The sequence below is a fragment of the Drosophila obscura genome, unplaced genomic scaffold (genome assembly GCF_018151105.1).
Source record: "Drosophila obscura isolate BZ-5 IFL unplaced genomic scaffold, ASM1815110v1 contig_192, whole genome shotgun sequence".
Taxonomy (NCBI): domain Eukaryota; kingdom Metazoa; phylum Arthropoda; class Insecta; order Diptera; family Drosophilidae; genus Drosophila; species Drosophila obscura.
The window spans coordinates 3,508,987-3,528,653 of NW_024542781.1; the positions used below are offsets into that span (position 1 = coordinate 3,508,987).

General features: G+C 45.4%; 5 protein-coding genes across 8 annotated transcripts; 4 read left to right on the plus strand and 1 right to left on the minus strand.

Annotated features, from left to right (window-relative positions):
* Positions 1–473: 473 nt before the first annotated feature.
* On the plus strand, positions 474–3,769 carry LOC111065542 (dipeptidyl peptidase 3). 2 transcript variants are annotated; one of them, XM_022353769.2, is made up of 4 exons: positions 474–559; positions 1,326–1,632; positions 1,701–2,592; positions 2,669–3,769. In XM_022353769.2, the coding sequence occupies exons 2-4, from the start codon at positions 1,357–1,359 to the stop codon at positions 3,667–3,669; spliced, it is 2,169 nt and encodes a 722-aa protein (XP_022209461.2). In that variant the 5' UTR covers positions 474–559; positions 1,326–1,356; the 3' UTR covers positions 3,670–3,769. The 2 variants fall into 2 exon arrangements, with proteins under 2 accessions (XP_022209461.2, XP_022209460.2); XM_022353768.2 differs by lacking the exon at positions 474–559 and adding an exon at positions 939–1,253.
* Positions 3,770–4,027: 258 nt separating this feature from the next.
* On the plus strand, positions 4,028–5,884 carry LOC111065543 (trichohyalin). Its single transcript, XM_022353770.2, has 2 exons — positions 4,028–4,974; positions 5,042–5,884. Exons 1-2 carry the CDS (start codon positions 4,093–4,095, stop codon positions 5,591–5,593), a joined length of 1,434 nt encoding a protein of 477 aa, XP_022209462.1. The 5' UTR covers positions 4,028–4,092; the 3' UTR covers positions 5,594–5,884.
* Positions 5,885–6,204: 320 nt separating this feature from the next.
* Positions 6,205–9,253, plus strand: LOC111065622 (autophagy-related protein 13 homolog). The gene has a single exon (XM_022353874.2). The coding sequence runs from the start codon at positions 6,620–6,622 to the stop codon at positions 8,285–8,287; it is 1,668 nt and encodes a 555-aa protein (XP_022209566.1). The 5' UTR covers positions 6,205–6,619; the 3' UTR covers positions 8,288–9,253.
* Positions 9,254–13,436: 4,183 nt separating this feature from the next.
* Positions 13,437–16,567, plus strand: LOC111065571 (LIM and senescent cell antigen-like-containing domain protein 1). Of its 3 annotated transcripts, XM_022353804.2 has the most exons (7): positions 13,437–13,538; positions 13,817–13,935; positions 14,959–15,078; positions 15,149–15,454; positions 15,525–15,666; positions 15,734–15,992; positions 16,059–16,567. In XM_022353804.2, the coding sequence occupies exons 2-7, from the start codon at positions 13,922–13,924 to the stop codon at positions 16,253–16,255; spliced, it is 1,038 nt and encodes a 345-aa protein (XP_022209496.1). In that variant the 5' UTR covers positions 13,437–13,538; positions 13,817–13,921; the 3' UTR covers positions 16,256–16,567. The 3 variants fall into 3 exon arrangements, with proteins under 3 accessions (XP_022209496.1, XP_022209497.1, XP_022209495.1); XM_022353805.2 differs by lacking the exon at positions 13,817–13,935 and having other exon boundaries at positions 13,441–13,538; XM_022353803.2 differs by lacking the exons at positions 13,437–13,538; positions 13,817–13,935 and adding an exon at positions 14,785–14,885.
* LOC111065570 lies at positions 16,511–19,078 on the minus strand. Its single transcript, XM_022353802.2, has 6 exons — positions 18,952–19,078; positions 18,287–18,886; positions 17,381–18,223; positions 17,142–17,320; positions 16,847–17,055; positions 16,511–16,775 (listed from the first exon to the last, which is right to left on the minus strand). The coding sequence occupies exons 1-6, from the start codon at positions 18,985–18,987 to the stop codon at positions 16,624–16,626; spliced, it is 2,019 nt and encodes a 672-aa protein (XP_022209494.2). The 5' UTR covers positions 18,988–19,078; the 3' UTR covers positions 16,511–16,623.
* Positions 19,079–19,667: the final 589 nt, after the last annotated feature.

Genomic DNA, 19,667 nt, shown 5'->3' on the forward strand with positions numbered 1-19,667 from the left:
TATCAACCCACAGAAATATACCGTCCATTATCAAAATAGACCGTAAATATACTGACGGACACGACAAGACGTTGTTGATATTCCTCGATTTTGATATGTATAATATTACTAGCTAGTTGGCCCTCTCAGCCTTAAACAAATAACTTTATCCAATTCCAATCAGTGTTGTCAAACTGTCAAATGGAAAAACCATCGATTGCGATACCGATCCTATCGACTGTAGGAGCTGGAGACTATCGATATACGTAGGTTTAATATCAGCTAGGGAAATCCCTATTTTGTAAACAATCCAATAAAAATGAGTCTTTTAAATCAACAAATCTTGTAAAAAATTGATTCATGAATTGGATAAAATTATATCTTTAGGGCTGAAAGGCCTAGCTAGCTAGTAATATTAAACCGAATATCAAAATCGATTAATATCAACTCACTTTGTCGTGTCCGTCAGTATATTTCGGTATATTTATGAGGGTCATACTGGAATATGGTCACACTGCTGTCGGCATTATTTAATTTAAATAATTTTATTGCAATTTTGCAATTTTTTTACAATTCAAAGGTTAGTACGCACGCTGTTTAATGTATTTTGTTTGTTTTTTGTTCCCTTTTGTTGGCCGAGAGCCTCAGAAATGACTAACCACGTAGTTTCGGCATAGAATGGCCTCCATTGCATCCTACCTATTCTCATTTTGCCTGCTGGAGCCCCCCATTTGCTCCACAGGTTTTCGGGCTCAATTTGTGGAAATTTCCGCTATAGATTTACGTGAATACTTTTAATATATTCATGTGTATCAGGTCCCCGCATGAATGCCACATCTGCAGAAGTGTGGGACACCCGCTAAAGCAGAGCCCTGAGAAAAGTGCACAATCATCAAGTTTTCATGTTCTTTGTATTTGGCTTAATTTCGAAATTAAAGTAGCATTTTACATTTTTACAGCAGTAAGCCAAACACATGCCACGTCCTGTACACACGTACATAGGTTCTGCCCACTCCGCCCGCTCGACCGAATTTTCTAAATTTGCATAAAGTTCTGAAATTCAAAGTCATGTTCTTGTTGCAAAGAATTCAGAGGTCCCGTCAACAACTGAACAGGCTTTGCCACATACGTATCCGGGCCAGCAGCAGTCTCAGCCTTACGCTGAACGCCCCCAGCATCGTCACGCCCTGTTCGCTTAGAGCCACAGCCAAAACCAGAGGTGCCGGTGCCCCCAGAAACATTGTTAGACTCGCGACACAGTTGATTCGCCACAGGTATTCCTCCGGGTTTAAAGATGTATTATCAGATGTAGATAAATGTGGTTGTGGTTTTTGCTATCTTTACAGTTCGAGTGCAAATATTCCACAAACCGCTGAGATGCCAAGCAAAACGTCGCACTTTGTGCTGCCAAATACGCAGCCTATTGCCGATTTGGAGTGCAAGAATGCCTTTGAGAATCTGACCGACAAGGAGAAGCTCTATGCCCATTACTTTAGCAAGGCGTCGTGGGATGGCGGACTCATTGCTCTCATCCAATCCAGTCCCGAGGCGCCATTGATCTTCTCCCTGCTGCATCGCATCTTTGTGGCCGAGAAGCCGGAACAACTGAAGGCCAAGGCCTTGGCAGCTGGCGTCACTGAGGATGAGTTTACAGTAAGTAAAACGGAGCAAGAGCCCAACGAAATAAGACTCAAAATTCTACATATATTCCGCAACTTTAGGGCTTCGTGGTCTACGCTTGCGGCGTGTTCGCCAATGCCGGCAACTACAAGGGCATGGGCGATAGCAAGATCTTGCCGAATCTGTCCCCAGAGAAGTTCGGGTCAATCGTGCGCGCCTCGGGTGCCTATGAGGCCAATCAGCGTGTGGCCAAGATCTACGAGAAGGTCAAGGATCTGATTTATGCACTGGAATCGCGTAATGAAATCCTGGGCTTCGCACCGAATGGTATAACCACCTACTGGTCGGACAACTGCACCAAGGAGGACTCGGAAATAGTCAACTCCTGGCTGACATCGAAGCGCATCGAGCCGTACATGTGCCGCACGTTCAAGATCGAGGAGAACGGCAAGACCATATACGACATCAAGCTTGGGTCGGTGGCCGACTCCATTAAGGATGGCATTACGCTGCCGCTCGAGGAGTACAAGGGCAATAATTTCCGTGTCACACGCGGCGACTACCGCAAGCTGTTGCAGCGTGTTAACCAGAATCTGCTGGAGGCCCAGAAGTACGCGGCCAACGAGAATGAGGCAAAGATGATCGAGCACTACGTCAAATCTTTTGAAGAGGGCTCTCTGGATGAGCATAAGGATGGTTCCAGGTGGTGGATCAAGGACAAGGGACCCGTCATTGAGACCTACATTGGCTTCATTGAGACGTACAGGGACCCGGCCGGTGGTCGTGCCGAATTCGAGGGTTTCGTCGCCATGGTCAATAAGGAGAGCTCGGCAAAGTTCACCGAGCTGGTCGATCGTGCCGAGCAGCTGTTGGAGTATCTGCCCTGGACGGAGCCATACGAGAAGGACTCGTATCTGAAGCCCGACTTTACCTCGCTAGATGTTCTCACCTTTGCTGGCAGCGGAGTGCCCGCTGGCATCAACATACCAAACTGTAAGGATTTCGTAGCATACATCCAATCCCTCCAAACCACTAAAAACTGATAATCATACCTGCCCTTCCTCAATAGATGACGAAATACGCCAAGATGAGGGATTCAAGAATGTCTCCTTGGGCAATGTGCTGGCCAACATCAATCGCAAAGACCCCATTCCGTTCCTCACCGAGGACGATCAAACGCTGATGAAGGAGTATAAAGTGAAGGCATTTGAAGTGCAAGTGGGCCTCCACGAGCTGCTGGGCCATGGCAGTGGCAAGCTGTTCCGCATCGATGAGAGCGGTGCCTACAACTTCGACAAGGAGAACACCAAGAACCTCATCACGGGCGAAGCCATCGCCAAGTGGTATCTGCCGGGTGAAACATACGACACGAAGTTCAGTGCCATCGGTTCCTCGTACGAGGAGTGTCGTGCGGAGGCTGTGGGCCTCTATCTCTCCCTTCAGCGGGACATCTTGGAGATATTCGGCTTCAAGGATGCCGTCGAGCAGGACAACATCATCTACGTCAACTGGCTGAGTCTCATCTGGAATGGCATGGGTGTGGCACTGGAAATGTACAATCCCAAGTCGAAGCAGTGGCTGCAGGCCCATTCTCGTGCCCGTTTTGTCATAATGAAAGTCCTGCTGGAGGCTGGCGAGGGTCTGGTCACCGTCGAAGAGACGGAAAAGGGCAAGGATCTCTTGCTCACGCTGGACCGCAGCAAGATCGAAACCGTCGGCAAGAAGGCCCTGGGCGATTTCCTCACCAAACTGCAGGTGTACAAGTCCACGGCCGACATCGAAGCGGCCACGAAAATGTACGAACACTACTCGGAGGTGAACGACAGTGGTTCGCATCCATGGGCCCAGTGGCGTGACATCTGTCTGGCCCACAAGAAGCCGCGCATGATCCTCGTCCAGGCCAACACGGAGCTCAAGGACAAGAAGGTGGCGCTGAAGACGTACGAGGCCAGCCACGAGGGCTACATTCAGTCCTGGGTCGAGCGTTACCCCACCACGGACGTTGACGATCTGTTGGACCAAATTGTTGAGCAGGACAAACAATACTTTCCAACTGCATTTTCAGCATAGGAAATTTATCATTTCGATCGATCGTTAATATTAGAAATTCATCAACTTTGATTCTTTGGAAGAAACCAATTAAATTTTAAGTTATTTGATGACTTGAAAACGTGGGTGTCTTCATTGTACGAAATTTGATGGGTCCCATCCCAGGATTTATTTCGAAATGTTATATCGATAAGGTTTGATCGAAACCTGGCATTCACCCCGATGCGTACGCAAGGATCACGCATCAATATTATTTAAGAAAATAAAGAATTAAGCGTGGCGTGGGAATCCTTATCTGCCTGATCCTAGGACTATTATCCGATCAACATCTGAGTAAGCGATCGTTGATAGCATTTGATTTATTTACGACTTCATTTATATTTTGTATTTAGAATTGATTATTGTTTCTCTTTGTTGTGTTTGTTATTATTGTTACCGTCAACCATGACGACCGGCACAGGTGACCAAAAACGGTCTTGGGCTAAAGATGCGTTGCCAGCCATTTTCATATGCGGAAAACCAAAATATGTTGTTCCTAGCGAGGTAACGCAGGGTCACGACTTTTGGAGCAGACTCTATTCGCGCAATTTAATGTCCGATCTGGGGACATTGCAAAGGAGCGTCGAGCTGTCCAAGGAAAATCCGATGCACCGCGATAACCACGAAAAGGCAGCCATATCGCAGGAGCTAATGGAAATCAAGCGGGCCGAGTTTTTGGATAAGAAGAGGCGCCAGCAGCTCCGCAACGACTGCGAGGGATTGCGCTTGCTGGAGGAGCAGCTGCGATCGGCTGCGATTGCCAAAGACCTGTCAGAGCGCATGTCGCAGCAGTGCCAGGCCCGCAATCTAGCAGTGAGAGCCAAAGCCTTAGGCCAGGAGAGAACCGTCTTGGAGCTGATGGAGCTGGCCCAGGAGGACGACAAAATATTGGCCCAGAAGGAGGAGCAGCGAAAGCTTCGTGAGTCACTAGCTCGCCAAATCGAAGAGAACCGACTACGCCGTCAGCAGGAGGCGGCAGAGAAATTTTACCAGCGGGAGCTCAACAATGCCAGGCAGAAGCAAATCGAGGAGGAGGACAGAGTCGAGCAAGAGGAGAGGAATCGTCAGAAAGCCCTGGATCGCCAGAACACTCTCCAGTATATGCAAGAAAAAAAGGAATACAAAAATATGGAAAAGGTCCGGGCCAGGGATGAATTGCAAAATCTGCTCCAGACGCAGTCCGAAGTTGAGGATAGGAAGAGCAAACTCGAAGAGGAGAGACTGCACCTGATGCGCAAGCAGGAGGAGATTAGCACACGCATTGGCCAGGAGCTCTTCCAAGTGGAGGTGAGTGTCCCGAGTACACGCTTCAGCTTGACCCGCACATTAAGATTCATTTAATTCCTTTTCGTAGAACTCAAAACGAATCAGAGACTACCAGCTATTGGATCTACTGGAAGCCGAGTATAAGGCCAAGGCGGACCTGCGTTTTCGTCAAGATGTACAGGAGAAGACCATATCGCGAGATCGTACGAAACAAGAAATGAATTTGTACCACTGGGAAATACAGAAACGGAAAATGGACGAACTGCAGAGGAAGCGAGACGAACTATCCGCCCGGAAACAAGAACTTGCTAGCAATAGTGAGGAGACGGAAAGAGAGGAACAGCTGGAAGCGTACCGAAAGCGAAGGGCGCACGGTGCCATGCTCCTCTCGATGATTGAGGACAACCATGTGAGGAGAGCCGAGGCCACGGCCGAACATCTCCAATACTTCATAATGAAAAAGAAGTCGGATGACGAACGGCAGGCCTTTGAGGGGAGCGAGCGTCTCCGTATGCTGTCCGCCGTGCCGAAAACGATTCTTCCCTATCTGCCCAAAAATGTCTTGTCCAAGGCAGAGCATGAATATTTTGGCCTATCGAAGGAGCAGCAGCACCGACGCCTGGGAAATGGAGACTGCTAGATGGCGATTGGTTCACCATTTTGGCCCAAATCCAAATTGTTATCCTACAGGGGCAGTGTTATTTATACGACGCATAATTTATCTGATATATCGAATTTTAAATGTAACCACCCGCCCGCCCACTGCGTACGTGACGTATGACGTGTACCTTTTAGGCCGTGTGCTGTCTACTGACATTCTGTTGGCAGGGACAAAATTTAGTATCACATGAGGCACTTTTCAGGCTAAAAATAATAGATATCATGGATTTGCTCTTTATAATTGAATAAATTATTTTAAAATCAATAAATAACCCTCAAAGCACAAATATTAACGCCCTTATTCCCTATTTTCAAAATAAAACGCCGATAGGTTTCGCCCATCGCACAAAAGTACCGATATGATTTTACATCGATAGATAGATTCAGTCGGGTGTATTTCTGATTTTACGTCGTAAAACAACAGCAAAATGGTGTAGGTTTGCCCTGGACTCGCAAAAGTAGTGCCGTTGATAATATATATATCACAAAATATTAATATTTTCTCCAGTTTGGAAAAAATATTACCCTCAAATATATTATCAGCCAAAAATATATTTCGATATATTAATATATCAACATTTGCACATCGCTAGTCGCAGTTTAATGGCGGACGGTAATGAAAAAAAGTGGGAGTGATCTTTGTTTTGCGTCTAAACAAACGCACTGAATTTTACAACATTATTGAAAGGCGTTGCACAAATTATAGTGTTTTGGCAGAATGCCCGAGCAAGTGTTAATAATGCGGTGCATTACTTAGAACACGCAATGTGCGCGACAAAAACGGAAAAATTCCACAAAACTCAATTCTCATGAAAACGCAGACAATACGCGGAAGCGTGAAAAATAGAAAAGAAACACAAAACGAGCCAACGGCGAACTTTGTACGCTGTTGCAGTGCGCGAGCCCATGTCCGAGTGCAAGTGAGAACAGACTGAAAATACACACACTAAAACCACGAAAAATCCGAAAAACGAGACCGAAACAAAGAAGAAAAAAATAACGCAAAATGTCTGCTGCACAGCGTTTGAATGCCGCGGAAAAAGACCTAGAGAAGTTCATCAAATTTCTTGCTCTGAAGTCCACCCAGGTTGTGGTGCAGTCGCGTCTGGGCGAGAAGATCCAAACGCAATGCAATCCGCTGGCGGGCAATGACTGGTTCAATATTGTGGTGCAGGACCATCCCGAAGTTATGGAGGAGACGAAGCGGGCGTTGGCCCTGAAGCCTGGCGAGAGCATTCTGCAGCGTCTGCCCCTGTGCGTGGAGATATCGCTAAAGACAACGGAGGGCGACCAGATGGTGCTGGAAGTGTGGTCCCTGGATCTGCTGCAACCAACCGCGAATGGCACCACCACGAATGGGGGCGCGATAAATGCCCGCGACGACTCCAAGGCGGACATGAATGGCATAAATGGCGAGAGCCAGACGTTGAAGGCCTCCCACGCCATCTACAGCCGCATGGGCATAATGTTAAAGTCCCTCATCTCCCTCACCCGGACAACGCCCGCCTACAAGCTGTCGCGTCGTCAGTGCCCGGACTCGTACGGCATCTTCTATCGCATCTATGTGGATCGCCCGCAGGTTCATACGCTCGGCGAGGGCCACAAGAATGTGAAGATTGGACAGTTGCACACGATTGTGGGCTCTCTGGTCATGTCTGTGGCGTACCGCACGAAGATGACCATATCCCCGACGACGGCCCAGGCCCACCAGACAGAAAACAACATCATTATGCTCAAGTCGGATCATTTTCGGCCAGCCACCGATGCCAGCTCCCCCAGCACCCAGCAGACCCAGACTCACGCCACGGCTGTCGCGAAGAAGCTGGGATTGGGCGGCCTGAACGCAGCTTTGGGATCTGGGGAGAGGCGATGCATTGACATAGAGAAGCCGCTGCGTCCGGGCGCCTTCACGGATATGGGCAAGCTGCGGCAGTACACCGAGGATGACTTTGTGCTGCCGGAGACGCCACCGTTCGAGTGGCTGCTGCGGGGACGACAGCGACACGAGAGCGCTGGCAGCGGCTGCTCCATGGAGTCGCTGAACCGGCTCGACAATGTGGCCAGTGTCGTTAGCAACAACATGCACAACAATAACAACAACAACAACCATACGGCAAATAATTTCAACCACAGCCACAATCTCAACAACAACTCGACGGGCTTCAAGAGCTTCGAAAAGCAGCAGGCCACAAATGGGGAAGCCGCCACCTCATGTTCACCCATCAAAAGCCTGCTAATACCCGCCACCGCCTATCGCCACCATTCGGAGCCAACGCTAGAGCCGCCCCCAGACGATGACAATCTGCTAAAGGAGCTGCACTTTCCCTTCGCCTCGCCCACATCGCATGTCAACGATTTGGCCAAATTCTATCGTGAGTGCTATCACGCCCCGCCCCTGCGAGGCCTCAACGAGCTGCAGGCGGAAATCTCCAGCTCGTCCAGCTCCACAACGCCCACATCGAGCAGCTCGGTGGCCGCCTGTGGGCCCACTGCAGCCGCCGCAGCGGTGGCCACCAGTGCAGCCGATGCCAGTGCCTTGGATGATCTGTCGCGGCAACTGGAGCAGTTCGAGACATCGCTAGAGGATTACGATAAGCTCGTCTCACAGTTCGGACTGACGGGCTCCTCATCGTCGGGCAGCCGCAGTAGCGGAGGACTGCAAATGAGCAACTGAGTGTCAAGTCTGAGTGGTGCCGCCTGCGAGGGAAGATTAATAAGTTGACCTATGCTTAGTTGCGTCATTAGTTAGACTCTATTTATGTGTATGCCATTGTGTTTAGTTAAATTGATAGGCTGCTACGATAATATGCTGTGTAAATACTATGAATGTAGGCTCTGTAGGCTATAGTTCCGCATAAGTTGTACATAAAGATGGCGATTGGCGAGTGCAGGCAGGCGATTGCCACAGCAGCGCATCAAATGTGAGGAGAGCTCTTGTCACGTTTCAAAGTTTAGACCACAGCCACAACATATACAGATGCACCGGCACTGGCAGTGGCACTGGCACTGGCATATGGTATAGGTACATACTACATGTATACATATAGGGTAATAACTTGGGCGTACACGTCGCTTGTTTGTTTGTTTGTTTGTTTCTTTGTTCAAGTGCCTTCTGCCTGCTTGTAAGTGAAATAATCATCCATGTGTATATATATAAATAACTCTAGATAAGAGCGCAGTTAATGGGAAAGCTATAAAAAGCTATCCGTGCACACGCATAGATACCATCCAAAAGGTTGAGTAGTAGTATAGTATACCCTGCTTGACACAGATATGGTGTGTGGTGTTGAGGCCTTCTGTTTGGAATGTCTCTGTGCAAATGCTTGATAATGTAATATGCAATCGGCAAAAATGTTACCGCAAGACTTTAAGCATAAAGAAATCTAAATTGTAGCTATCATCATTTGTACTTTGTAAATCAATTAGTGTTTTGTATTTGAATTCATTTGTCTTTGAACTGTTATTTATTTATTGGTTTCCAAACTGCTCAAAATTTGCCTACACATGTGAATCGAAATTCAAGTACTATACTTACGCATTAGATTAATCAGTATGATTAATAAGAGAATAAGAAATTTATACATAAATACATATATAAAATATAAAACAAAGAATAAAAGCAATTGTTAATCGAAACACACACAAATCAAAGATCCAACATTATTGCCACAATTGCTTCCAACTCCGTATTAAACAGCCGACCTACGGAATTCGAATCATTTTCAGAAGTACGAGTATCTAGATTCTAGAACATTTTCGGCTATGAGCATGTAAACATCTAGGGCATTCTATATTGGATCACACCTTTAAAGCGTTCCGGAGAAGGGGGTCGAGTCATGTGATTTGATAAACTCGCCCCGCACCCAAAGGGTTGGGTTTGGGGTTGGGCAAACCCCCCTTTAAGATCGTGACTGCCTTTAACCGGTTATCAATGTTTTCATTTTGCATATTTACTTAATCTGTTATTCTATCATTCAATTAAGTATTGTATAATATACGTCAGAGTCGAGAGTTGTGTGAGGAGGTTGTTGATTTAGCTGGAATCCGCTGCACCTGACTGACAGAATCAGCAGCGATAACAAGAAGAACATGAATCGGAGTCGGTTTTGGAAGCCGAATGTAGAGACACCCTTACCTTACCCATTGCTCGAATGGCTGGTTAATTATAAAGTGAATGACCACAGATATGTACAAACACTTTATAGGGCAAACAAAAAATAATAATAAAGAGGAATACCCTCTGAAAGGGTATAACAAGAAGAACCAGAATCAACGTTTGTTGTTGCCGTTATCAATTAGCATGCGATGAGTGCTCTCGCAGCTGACCGATCTCACACTTTTTCTCCCCCTCTCTCTTTCTCCCGAATGCATATGAATCTCTAACCTAATCTCTAAATACTGTTGCGCATTCTTATGGTTATGTACACAGATTGCTATTTTCATTCCATGGCGAATCAACGTCACTATGGCAACGACATCGCTAAGGTTAAATAGTTTTATTTTTAACTAAATACATACACACAATACTACACCACACTTGTTGTGCATGTGTTTTTGACTATTTTGTTGTTCTAGCTGAACCCGCAAGTTATCTGCTGTTTTGCTTTGTTGCTGATTCTCTGGCTTTTTGAGAGCTAAGCTAATGACATTCATTGCCCAGAGTGCAAACATATGGACAGCTGTGCACGCGTTACCAATCCTTCACGTGAGCGCAGGTAGGAGCAATAGTTGGGGAAAGTAGTAAATGTGACTGTATGTGAGATTTGCAGGTGTCAAAACTTTACGATCGCACCTCGCCGACAACAGGTCGCTAGTAGTGCACTCAAGTACACAAATACATGTGCATATGTAGATTTTGTGTTTGCTTTCCGTTTTAATTGTCGAACATTTTCGTTGGGTTTCTTTGTCTTTGTTTTGCTGTTGCCAGGCGCACAAACAAGTGACGCGTTGCCAACAACTGAAATGTATTTGCCATTGGCGGCGGAATCGCATTGCATATGTACGAGTACATACCAAATGCAGACACGACATTGCCAGACGGCAAAACCATGCTCACCCAAAGGGGAGGGGGAATTACCCAGCGCCAACGCTCCAAATTGACTGCCCACGGCGCCCCCAACGCCATCCAGCCGACCGGTTAACTGTCTCGGACGTGGACTTGCATTGATTGTTGCACTCTCTCTCTCGTTCTCTCTTTTTCGCCGCCCACGCACTTTTAATTGAACTACAGTGGGAACTCTCTAGGTCTCAACAAGGTCTATTCAATTCCGTAGTTCGAAGGAATATTTCTATGTCCATTGGGTGGTCGGCTTAGTCGAGCTTTACTGTACAACCGTCCGTTCACCGAGAAGGCAACGGCATTTTTCAATTGTATTCACGTGCCGGTTCAAAAAAGTGGCCGAGTCGAGGCAAATGTTCAGGTAAAAAGCTACCGTACCATGTAAGGTGGATTTTTTGTTTCGAAAATGCTCGATAAGAAAGCCCACAAAAGCAATAGCGATAAGTCGAATATAAAAAACCAAAAATGAAAAGATAAGGTTTAAAAAACCCAGATGCAATGCGGACGCGGTCAGCGCTATAATTGCGTTTTTATGCAATGGGGCCACATTGTTGGAATTTTTATGCAAAGCTCTAACAACGAAATGAATGAATGAGTGTGCTTGCAAACACAACTCGTAAGCTTTCAGTGCAGTGGGTTGCATTTGTAACAACAGACTCCACTGAAACCTCACAGATACATACAACCACACGGCTACAAAAATGAGTTGTTGTTCATCTGGTTTGCCGGCTTTGGGGACCAGCTGCAATAACACAGCATAATTGACTTTATTTTTAGACACCCACTGCAGCTAAAACTGCATCTGCATCCGCCTGTACACATTCATACCAGCCGACGACAAGCATTTCCCGCTTGATTTATGCTGGTCAAAAATCTATTCCAAAGGTTATATTAGGTACCGTCTGCCTGCTGCTGCCTTGACTTGCCAAAAAACACACAATTTTGGTAAACAACATAAAACGTAATTTAATTACAGCGCCTGACAGACTCTTCCCGGTCGCTGTTGCTACGTGCCGTTTGTCTCGCAGAGCCCAGCCCTACCCTGCCCTGCGGCCCCACAAGCATGTGGTCGGTGGTGACAGTGGATTCCATTCCAGTGGATTCTGGTTCAGGTCGTTCTGTTGTTCTTCTTTCTCTCTCCCACATTGCGCGGCCTTGCGGCGAGGGCGCTTTTGTTTGTTTGTGTGTTAAAAGAGAAAAACAACTTAATAATAATTATAAAGAAAGAGACAAAAGATATATTGATAGACAAGAGCGAATGCCATTGATCGACGGCGGGACAAAGCCCCTTATAAAGCGATACAAATGAAGCAGACCAGACCAGACTGAACTGCAGCTGAAAACTTTTATCTCTTCTCACATTGCGGAAGTGGGGTGTTACGAAAATATGACCCTCACACTCGTCATGCGGAAGTTTGAAGCGCACACACATCTAAAATGAATTCAGAGAAATTTCTAAACAATTAAAAAAACCACATACTCCCAGTACTGTTTAAGTACATGCAATTTCGAATACATTTTGTTCTACTTTTGTATGGCATACGTACATATGTACATATGTATGTTCATATGTATGTATCTATCATATCAGTTTCAATGTCAAGGGGTTTCCTACTAATATGACTCCGTCCCCATGTACAGTTCATATTAGCATACAAAACTTGTTTATAAACAAATTTAAATTATATATATATGCATAGATATTCATTCTGATAAGGCACGTTATGAAACGATTTCTAAAAAGAACACCACTTGCTCGGCCTGGACTGATAAGAGAGAGTAACAAAGAAACTGAAACTGTAGCTTATCATTAAGTTATCAACATTGTTGGGCCTGGCGCCATAAATACACACAAATTCGTGCCAAGATAAAGCTAGTCAACTTAGCATTGTGGAATATAAAAATTCAAAAACTGCCGCTCACATCAGCTATCGATAGGTGTAAGACATTGTCTATCGATGCTTAAATCATTCAGTTCGTGCTGCCGGATCGGTAATAATGGTAATTTCAGTATTATTTTTAGTATGCCAGTGTGGGATTTATTAGCCGTAAAATATAGTTTAGTACTATTAAAAAAAGGTGAGGTGGGACCACCATTCTTAAACAATTTTTTGATATTGAAATTTTTTGTAATTTTAATTTTAATGGTCGGTTCTTATTTCTCGACAATTGGGATTTGTTAGAGTGTCAATATGTGAGAACATTAATATATAATACACGTAAAATCAGAAATCAAATGATATTTTTCCCAAAAAGGCTTTGATACCAAATAAAATTTAGCTCTTACTCGGTGCCGCTTTCCACAATCTATTAAATTTCAATGTAATTGGTTACTTAAAGAACATTCGGTACACACTTACGTTTTATGCATTGGCTGTTGTTTTTTTAAGCTTATTTTGTAAATATTCCAATAAAACGGAGTCCTGAAAACTAGCCAATATTTAGAAAATTGATTCACCAATCGGATGAAACTATATGTTTAGGGCTGAGAGTCCTAGCTTGCTAGAAATATTAAACCAAATATCAGAATTGGGAAATATGATGTCTTATCATGGACACAGAACGATTAACCCATTGTCGACCAGTGGGCATTTAAACATACGCTCGAATACTATTATAAAACTGGAACAATTATAGCGCAGTTCGTGCTTTTATTGATTGTAAAGAGTAAGTTACAAGCTGCATTTACAAAACATTATTTTTTTCCGCGGTTTAACTCTATGTGTTCACCTGTTGAAATAGAGGGGGGCTAAGTGGGTTAAGTATATTTTTATCGACAAGCCCGTTTCTGCGGAAGCCCGTTTTAATTAAATGAAGAGAAATTAATTGCATCAAGCAATTGAGCTGTGTAAAGTGCTAGTTATAGGTAATACGGAAACCCCTAGCAATGTTTCAAAAGAGTTAAAAGTGTCAAAATTGCCATTGAGATCAGTGAAATTCTTGTCTCCCAATTTGGCAAGACAAGACCTGTTGTTTTTGTTGTGTCGCTGCCTGTGCTGGTCAATTTGGCTTGCTAAAACGGCAGATCGTGGGCAGAAAGTGAGATGAATCTGTGAAACAACCGGATCTAGCACGAAACAGGCCATTTGGCCAGCACTTTCAGCCAGAAACACACACATTTTTTATGAAAATTTTGTTTTGCAGAGTGTTTCTCTTGCCGTGATCTAAAAACGTTGTACGTACGCAATCGCAATCCAATTGGCTAGCCGTGGGCAAGTGCAACAAGTGAAAGCCAGTTAAACAGATAGAATGCCACCCGTGCAGTAAGCTGAATATTCCCAAAAATGTCTCAACGTCCTTGGCATCGCATCGCCTGTGTCCTGCAATTACATCACTAGCACACGACCTTAGGTCCCAGAAGAGTGACCCACTTCATTCATCGTCTTCGCTGAAGACTCGTACACATCCTAATTTAACACCATTTAAGGCTGCGCAATATGCAAATTAACTATGCTTCCATCCATGGTGCCATCTGCGGTACGCCCAAGCCCCCAAAAGATGCACTTTTGGTGTTGCTACTGCGCCAGATGTTTACTTCATCGATGACGTCATGTGCACATTCAAATTTATTTATAAACCCTGCCGCCTCTGCTGTGTTGTTTACTATTTGCTTGTGTGTGTGTGTGTGTTCATGTGGCGACGAGTGGGCCTGTGTGTGTGCGTGTTGGCGGCAAATCCGAATTCAATTTAATTCATCAAACAAACCAATCTAACGACGGGATGGAAACTGCCCCATCCATCCGCACACTTTAACGCTTGCACTTCAACTGAAATTCCGAAAGCAAAGCTCCCGCGAGCCCCAAGGAATGGCATAGCTCTTGCATACCCTTGCAGAGGGTATTACAATTTTCTACAGATTTTGAAAACCCCAAAAAAGGAAACATCTCTGAAACTATAGAGGGATTAGATTCTCTGTCTTTTTTATGCTCGAAATTTCACACACCACAGAATGGCTCAGGTGGTTTTCCCATAGAAAAATCGATCTGCAAGAGTATCCAGAGTTCCACCCTAGCCTTTCCATTTCTTTGCATTGTGTGTCTGAAATATGATTCAGCAGTCAGTCAAGTCCACATTGGCTTTCCACGATAAGGCCGGCCGCATTCTCTCCATTTGCTCGCTCCATGCCCAGCCCTTAAGTTGTGTTCCCATTTGTGCTTCAACTCCGAAAACCATAAAGCCATAACATAACCATGATGTACTCCAAAGCTAAAGTGTAATCCCTCCACTTTAGAGCTATGAAATGATGGAAACTAATGCTGATCTCATCTACTTTTCTGACATTGCAGAGTACAGGCCGTGAACATGTCGCTGGGTGCAATGCATTGCACGCGTTGCGCCGACGGCTTCGAGCCCACCGAGAAGATTGTCAACTCCAATGGCGAGCTCTGGCATACGCAGTGTTTTGTGTGAGTCCCACAGCTGCATCTTTTGTATTCCTTTCTGTATACACGATTTCCTGTTGTGATTTTTTTTCAGCTGCGCTCAGTGCTTCCGACCATTCCAGGATGGGATCTTCTACGAGTTCGAAGGCCGCAAGTATTGCGAACGTGACTTCCATGTACTCTTCGCCCCCTGCTGCAACAAGTGCGGGGAATTTGTCATCGGACGCGTCATCAAGGCGATGTCCGCCAGCTGGCATCCGCAATGCTTCCGCTGCCAGTTGTGTGCCAAGGAGCTGGCCGACAGTGGTTTCATCAAGAATCAGAATCGCGCCCTCTGCCACGAGTGCAATGCCAAGGTGAAGGCAGAGATCACCGGCCGCTATGTATGCCAAAAATGCCAGTAAGTCCTGGACCTGTTTTTGGATACTTTTTTGGTACACTTTGAACTAATTTCGAATGAATCTTCCTAGCGGCCTTATCGATGAGGAGCCTTTGCGTTTCCGGGGCGAGGTCTACCATGGCTATCATTTCAGTTGCACGGCCTGCGGCACTGAACTGGATTCGACGGCGCGAGAGGTGAAGAGTCGCCCAGGACTGGCGGCCAACGATATGGTGAGACCTCTGATGCCTGTCTTTCCAATTGATTTGCCCTAGCGCTGCCCCTAATCTCCCCCCACAGAATGAATTGTATTGTCTACGTTGCCATGATAAGATGGGTATACCCATTTGTGGGGCCTGCCGTCGGCCGATTGAGGAGCGTGTGGTCACTGCCTTGGGCAAGCACTGGCATGTGGAGCACTTTGTGTGCGCCAAGTGCGAGAAGCCCTTCCTGGGGCATCGGCACTACGAGAAGCGTGGCCTGGCCTACTGCGAGACGCATTACCATCAGCTCTTTGGCAACCTTTGCTTTGTCTGCAACCAGGTCATTGGCGGCGATGGTGAGCAAATTAACTCCCCCAAATGAATTTCCTTTCATTCATCGTTAATTGCATTTCCTTAAACAGTTTTCACGGCCCTGAACAAAGCCTGGTGTGTGCATCATTTTGCCTGCTCTGTGTGCGACACGAAAATGACTCAGAAATCCAAGTTCTATGAATACGACGAGAAGCCCGTGTGCAAAAAATGCTACGAACGCTTCCCGAACGAGCTGCGGCGGCGCCTCCGTACTGCCCACGAGATGACAATGAAAAAGAACGTCTAAATGCAGTCCAGGACAAACATGGGACTGCTGCATGCCAATCCACACCACACCAAAACAGTGCCTTTTGTCGTTGTAGTCTCTCTCCGCTTTTTTTGTCTATGTCTATGGCTAACATCCTAACAGCATGCCCTGCTCTTTTTGTAATCCCCTCCCCCTCATTTCGTGTGTAATTTCTAATGTAAAAAACTTTAATCAACGGCAGCTTAACGCTAGGAAAAACAGAGGAAACAGATGAATGTATTAACAGCTTTTAATGTTGTTATTTTAATGCAATTTTATTTATATATAAATGTTTTTTAAAATGATTCTGAATATGAGTTGTTTTAGTCTGAGAAAATTTGGCATTTGAAATTTTGTAGGGTAGTCCCCTACATTTTCTCTAGTTTTTTTATCAACTCACTGCACTTGATCCAAGCCACATTCTTCATATAGGAAACGGCATCAACGTGAATGATTTCGTGTACTTTTAGGACCTCAGACAAGTACGCAATCTGCTCGGCATTCGGCTTATGGGGGAAATCTGTGCGAAAATCAAATAGAAATCCCATTAGAACACACAACTGTCTAACCATCATGCAGCCATAGGCAAACCTTCAATCATGCAAATGCTGGTAATGCAAGGAAAATTAATATCCAACGGATATCGGCATATATCCTGCTCGGTTACATCTTCGATGTTCGTGTAGTCCAGGTATGTCATGCGGTAAACTGTCTGCGCTGTCTGTGGCATCTGCTTGATCTGTTCCACTTTTGCACGATACAAACTGTTTTCAAATTTGGCCAAAACATATTCCTTCAGACTGTGTGTATGCGTGTGCGAAAAGAGCAACATCAGTTCAGATATTAACATATGTATGGCTATATCCAATGTAAATTGATCACTTACACTGGCTTATAAGGCTTCGATGGGCTGATCTTTGATATGGCTGTATTCAAACGTCCAAAATCACTGGCACAGACACGATCAAAGGCCCCAAACATGCCACGAGCGATTTTTGAATTATCCACAATGTATAAATCGATTCCCGCCTTGTCACTAACACTCAAACGCTTCATATCAAACGGCTACAGGCGGAAAAACAAAGGCAAATGTAGAATGGAAATCAACCAACGAATAAAACTCACTGGTTCTAGAATCGGTTCATTGTTGGCCTCTTCAGCTCCATTGACTTTAGTGGCTGGGATCCCCGAAGCCCCAATGGGTTTGAGGACTTCTGCTGTTCCAGCTGGGGGGAGTACATCAATTTTTGTGTCTGCTGTTGCAGCTGAAGCACTTAATTCTGATTGGAGTACTTCAACGGATTTTGGCTCTACTTTTAGCTCTTCCTTTGCAGGCGCGACAGATGACTCAGTTGGCTTCAGATCTATGATCGGTTCGCTCTTTGTCTCTGGCTGCTTCAATGGTTCTGCAGGCAACGCCACTGTGGGCGGAAGGGCATAAACCTTTGCTTCCACAGTCGGGCTTTCCTCTCGAGGCTTCGCCGCTGCCGGAGCACCACTCTCAATCTTCTCCACCTTTGGGTTTACATTCTTGCCATCGTACACCTTCTTCGTGGAGCAAAATTCCCGAACCATCTCACTCAGGGACTTTTGCGTTTTCACATTGAAAAGCTCCACAGTGATTGTGTTATTCTTGCTGAAAGAGTCGTGGTGCATGATGAATTTTTCACCATCGAACTGTGAGAGAAAGGCGAGGATATCGTTGCTTATGGCATAATTGGCCACGCCCTTGAGTTGCACCAGAAAACAGAAGCTCGGAAGAGCGAGCAGCTCGTCGCTTATTTCGCGCATGGACTCCACCTCGCGCAACTTGACTATGCCCTGATCCACGAACAGCAGACTGGCAATTTTATTCGGGCGTATCTGCAGAACCTTGGCCCGCTGGAATGCACCATTGTGGAGGGCCAAGACGAAGCCATGTATTCTTAGATTCTTTACTTTCGGCATCTCGTTGCCCAGCGCATTGACCTAAAAAGCACACAATGTTAGTACTTGGGGATGGGAGGGGAGTTTATGTAAACATTTACGAACCTTCTCGCATACTTGGGAATACGCTTGATCAGCGGATTCGCTACGAAGAAAGCAACGATTCGCAGAACGAAATCCACTGATGATGACCACACTATTGCTGGGCGGTATAACCACAGTCGGCAGGGTCGTGATTTTATTTTTCATTTTAATGCTGGCGGTGTTGTTCGAGAGGACGCTGCTTGTGCTCGGGCTCCGGCTCGGGTTGCTGATTTTGGAGTCTGCTGCAGCCATCTGAGCGGCAATACCACCTATAGTTGGAGTGGTGCTGCAGCTGCTGGCGGTGCTAGTGCTGCTGCTAACCTTATTGCTGCTATTGCTATTACCAGGGATAGGGGCGGCTGCAGCCACTTTAATCGAATCGGCCTTGGATACACTTGCAATGTCCAGCGCCAGCTCCTCCTCCTGGCATTGGAGAATGGAAAACGCCCTGGGCATAACCAAAGCCGGCATCGGAAAGCAAATGTAGCGGTGGCGCTGCCAGTCCATTATCTGGCACTCTTTCGAGCAGTAAAAGTCCCCACAACGCTGACAGACACGCTCCGCCACGACTGCGCAGAGTACGCAATGATTTTGTCCTTTTTTTGCCACGGAAGCCGGCAGCTATACAACAATATTTCCGTAAAACTCCTCCATTGAGGCACACAATTTGCGTTGCATCCACTTACCTGAACAGGACCGTTGGCTATTTTTTTCGGCGGCATCTTCTTTTATTTTTTACAAATTAGCGAGCTTTATCAAAAGGAAAGACGGAATTTCCCCGTTCTGCGACCAGACTAGAGGTGTCAAACCATCGAGGGCACTATCGATAGTATCGATATTTTACTGCTAGTCTCTACTATCGATGGTTTTGCGACTATCATGATAGTATCGAGCTACAGTCGTTGCGCTTTTGATATGTTTGGATTGGCTGCTATAAAATACGAAGACAAATTTGTAAAAAAAATCGACAGGTGGCATCTAATTTTTACAATGGATAAAAGGTTTCAATGGTTTTTTAATAATTATTTCAGCCCGATACTATCACGATAGTATCGATTGTTTTTTCAAAACATTCGACGTTGATATTCCTCGATATTGATATTCCGTCTAATATTACCAGCTAGCTGGGACTCTCAGCCCTAAACAATAATTTTATCCGATAGATACATAAATTTTTTAAGAGATTGGCAAGTTTTCAGAAGTCCTTTTTATTGCATTGTTTACATAAAAAGGTTCAAACAAAAACAGCATAAGACGAATTTGTCGTCGTTTTGTGGCGTTGCCAGACTCGTGCAATTCGTAGTTGCTGCGGGCTGCCATACCGTGATATTTTTTGATATGAAATTCGTCAATTTTGATATTCAGTTTAATATTACTAGATAGTTGGCCCTCTCAGCCGTAA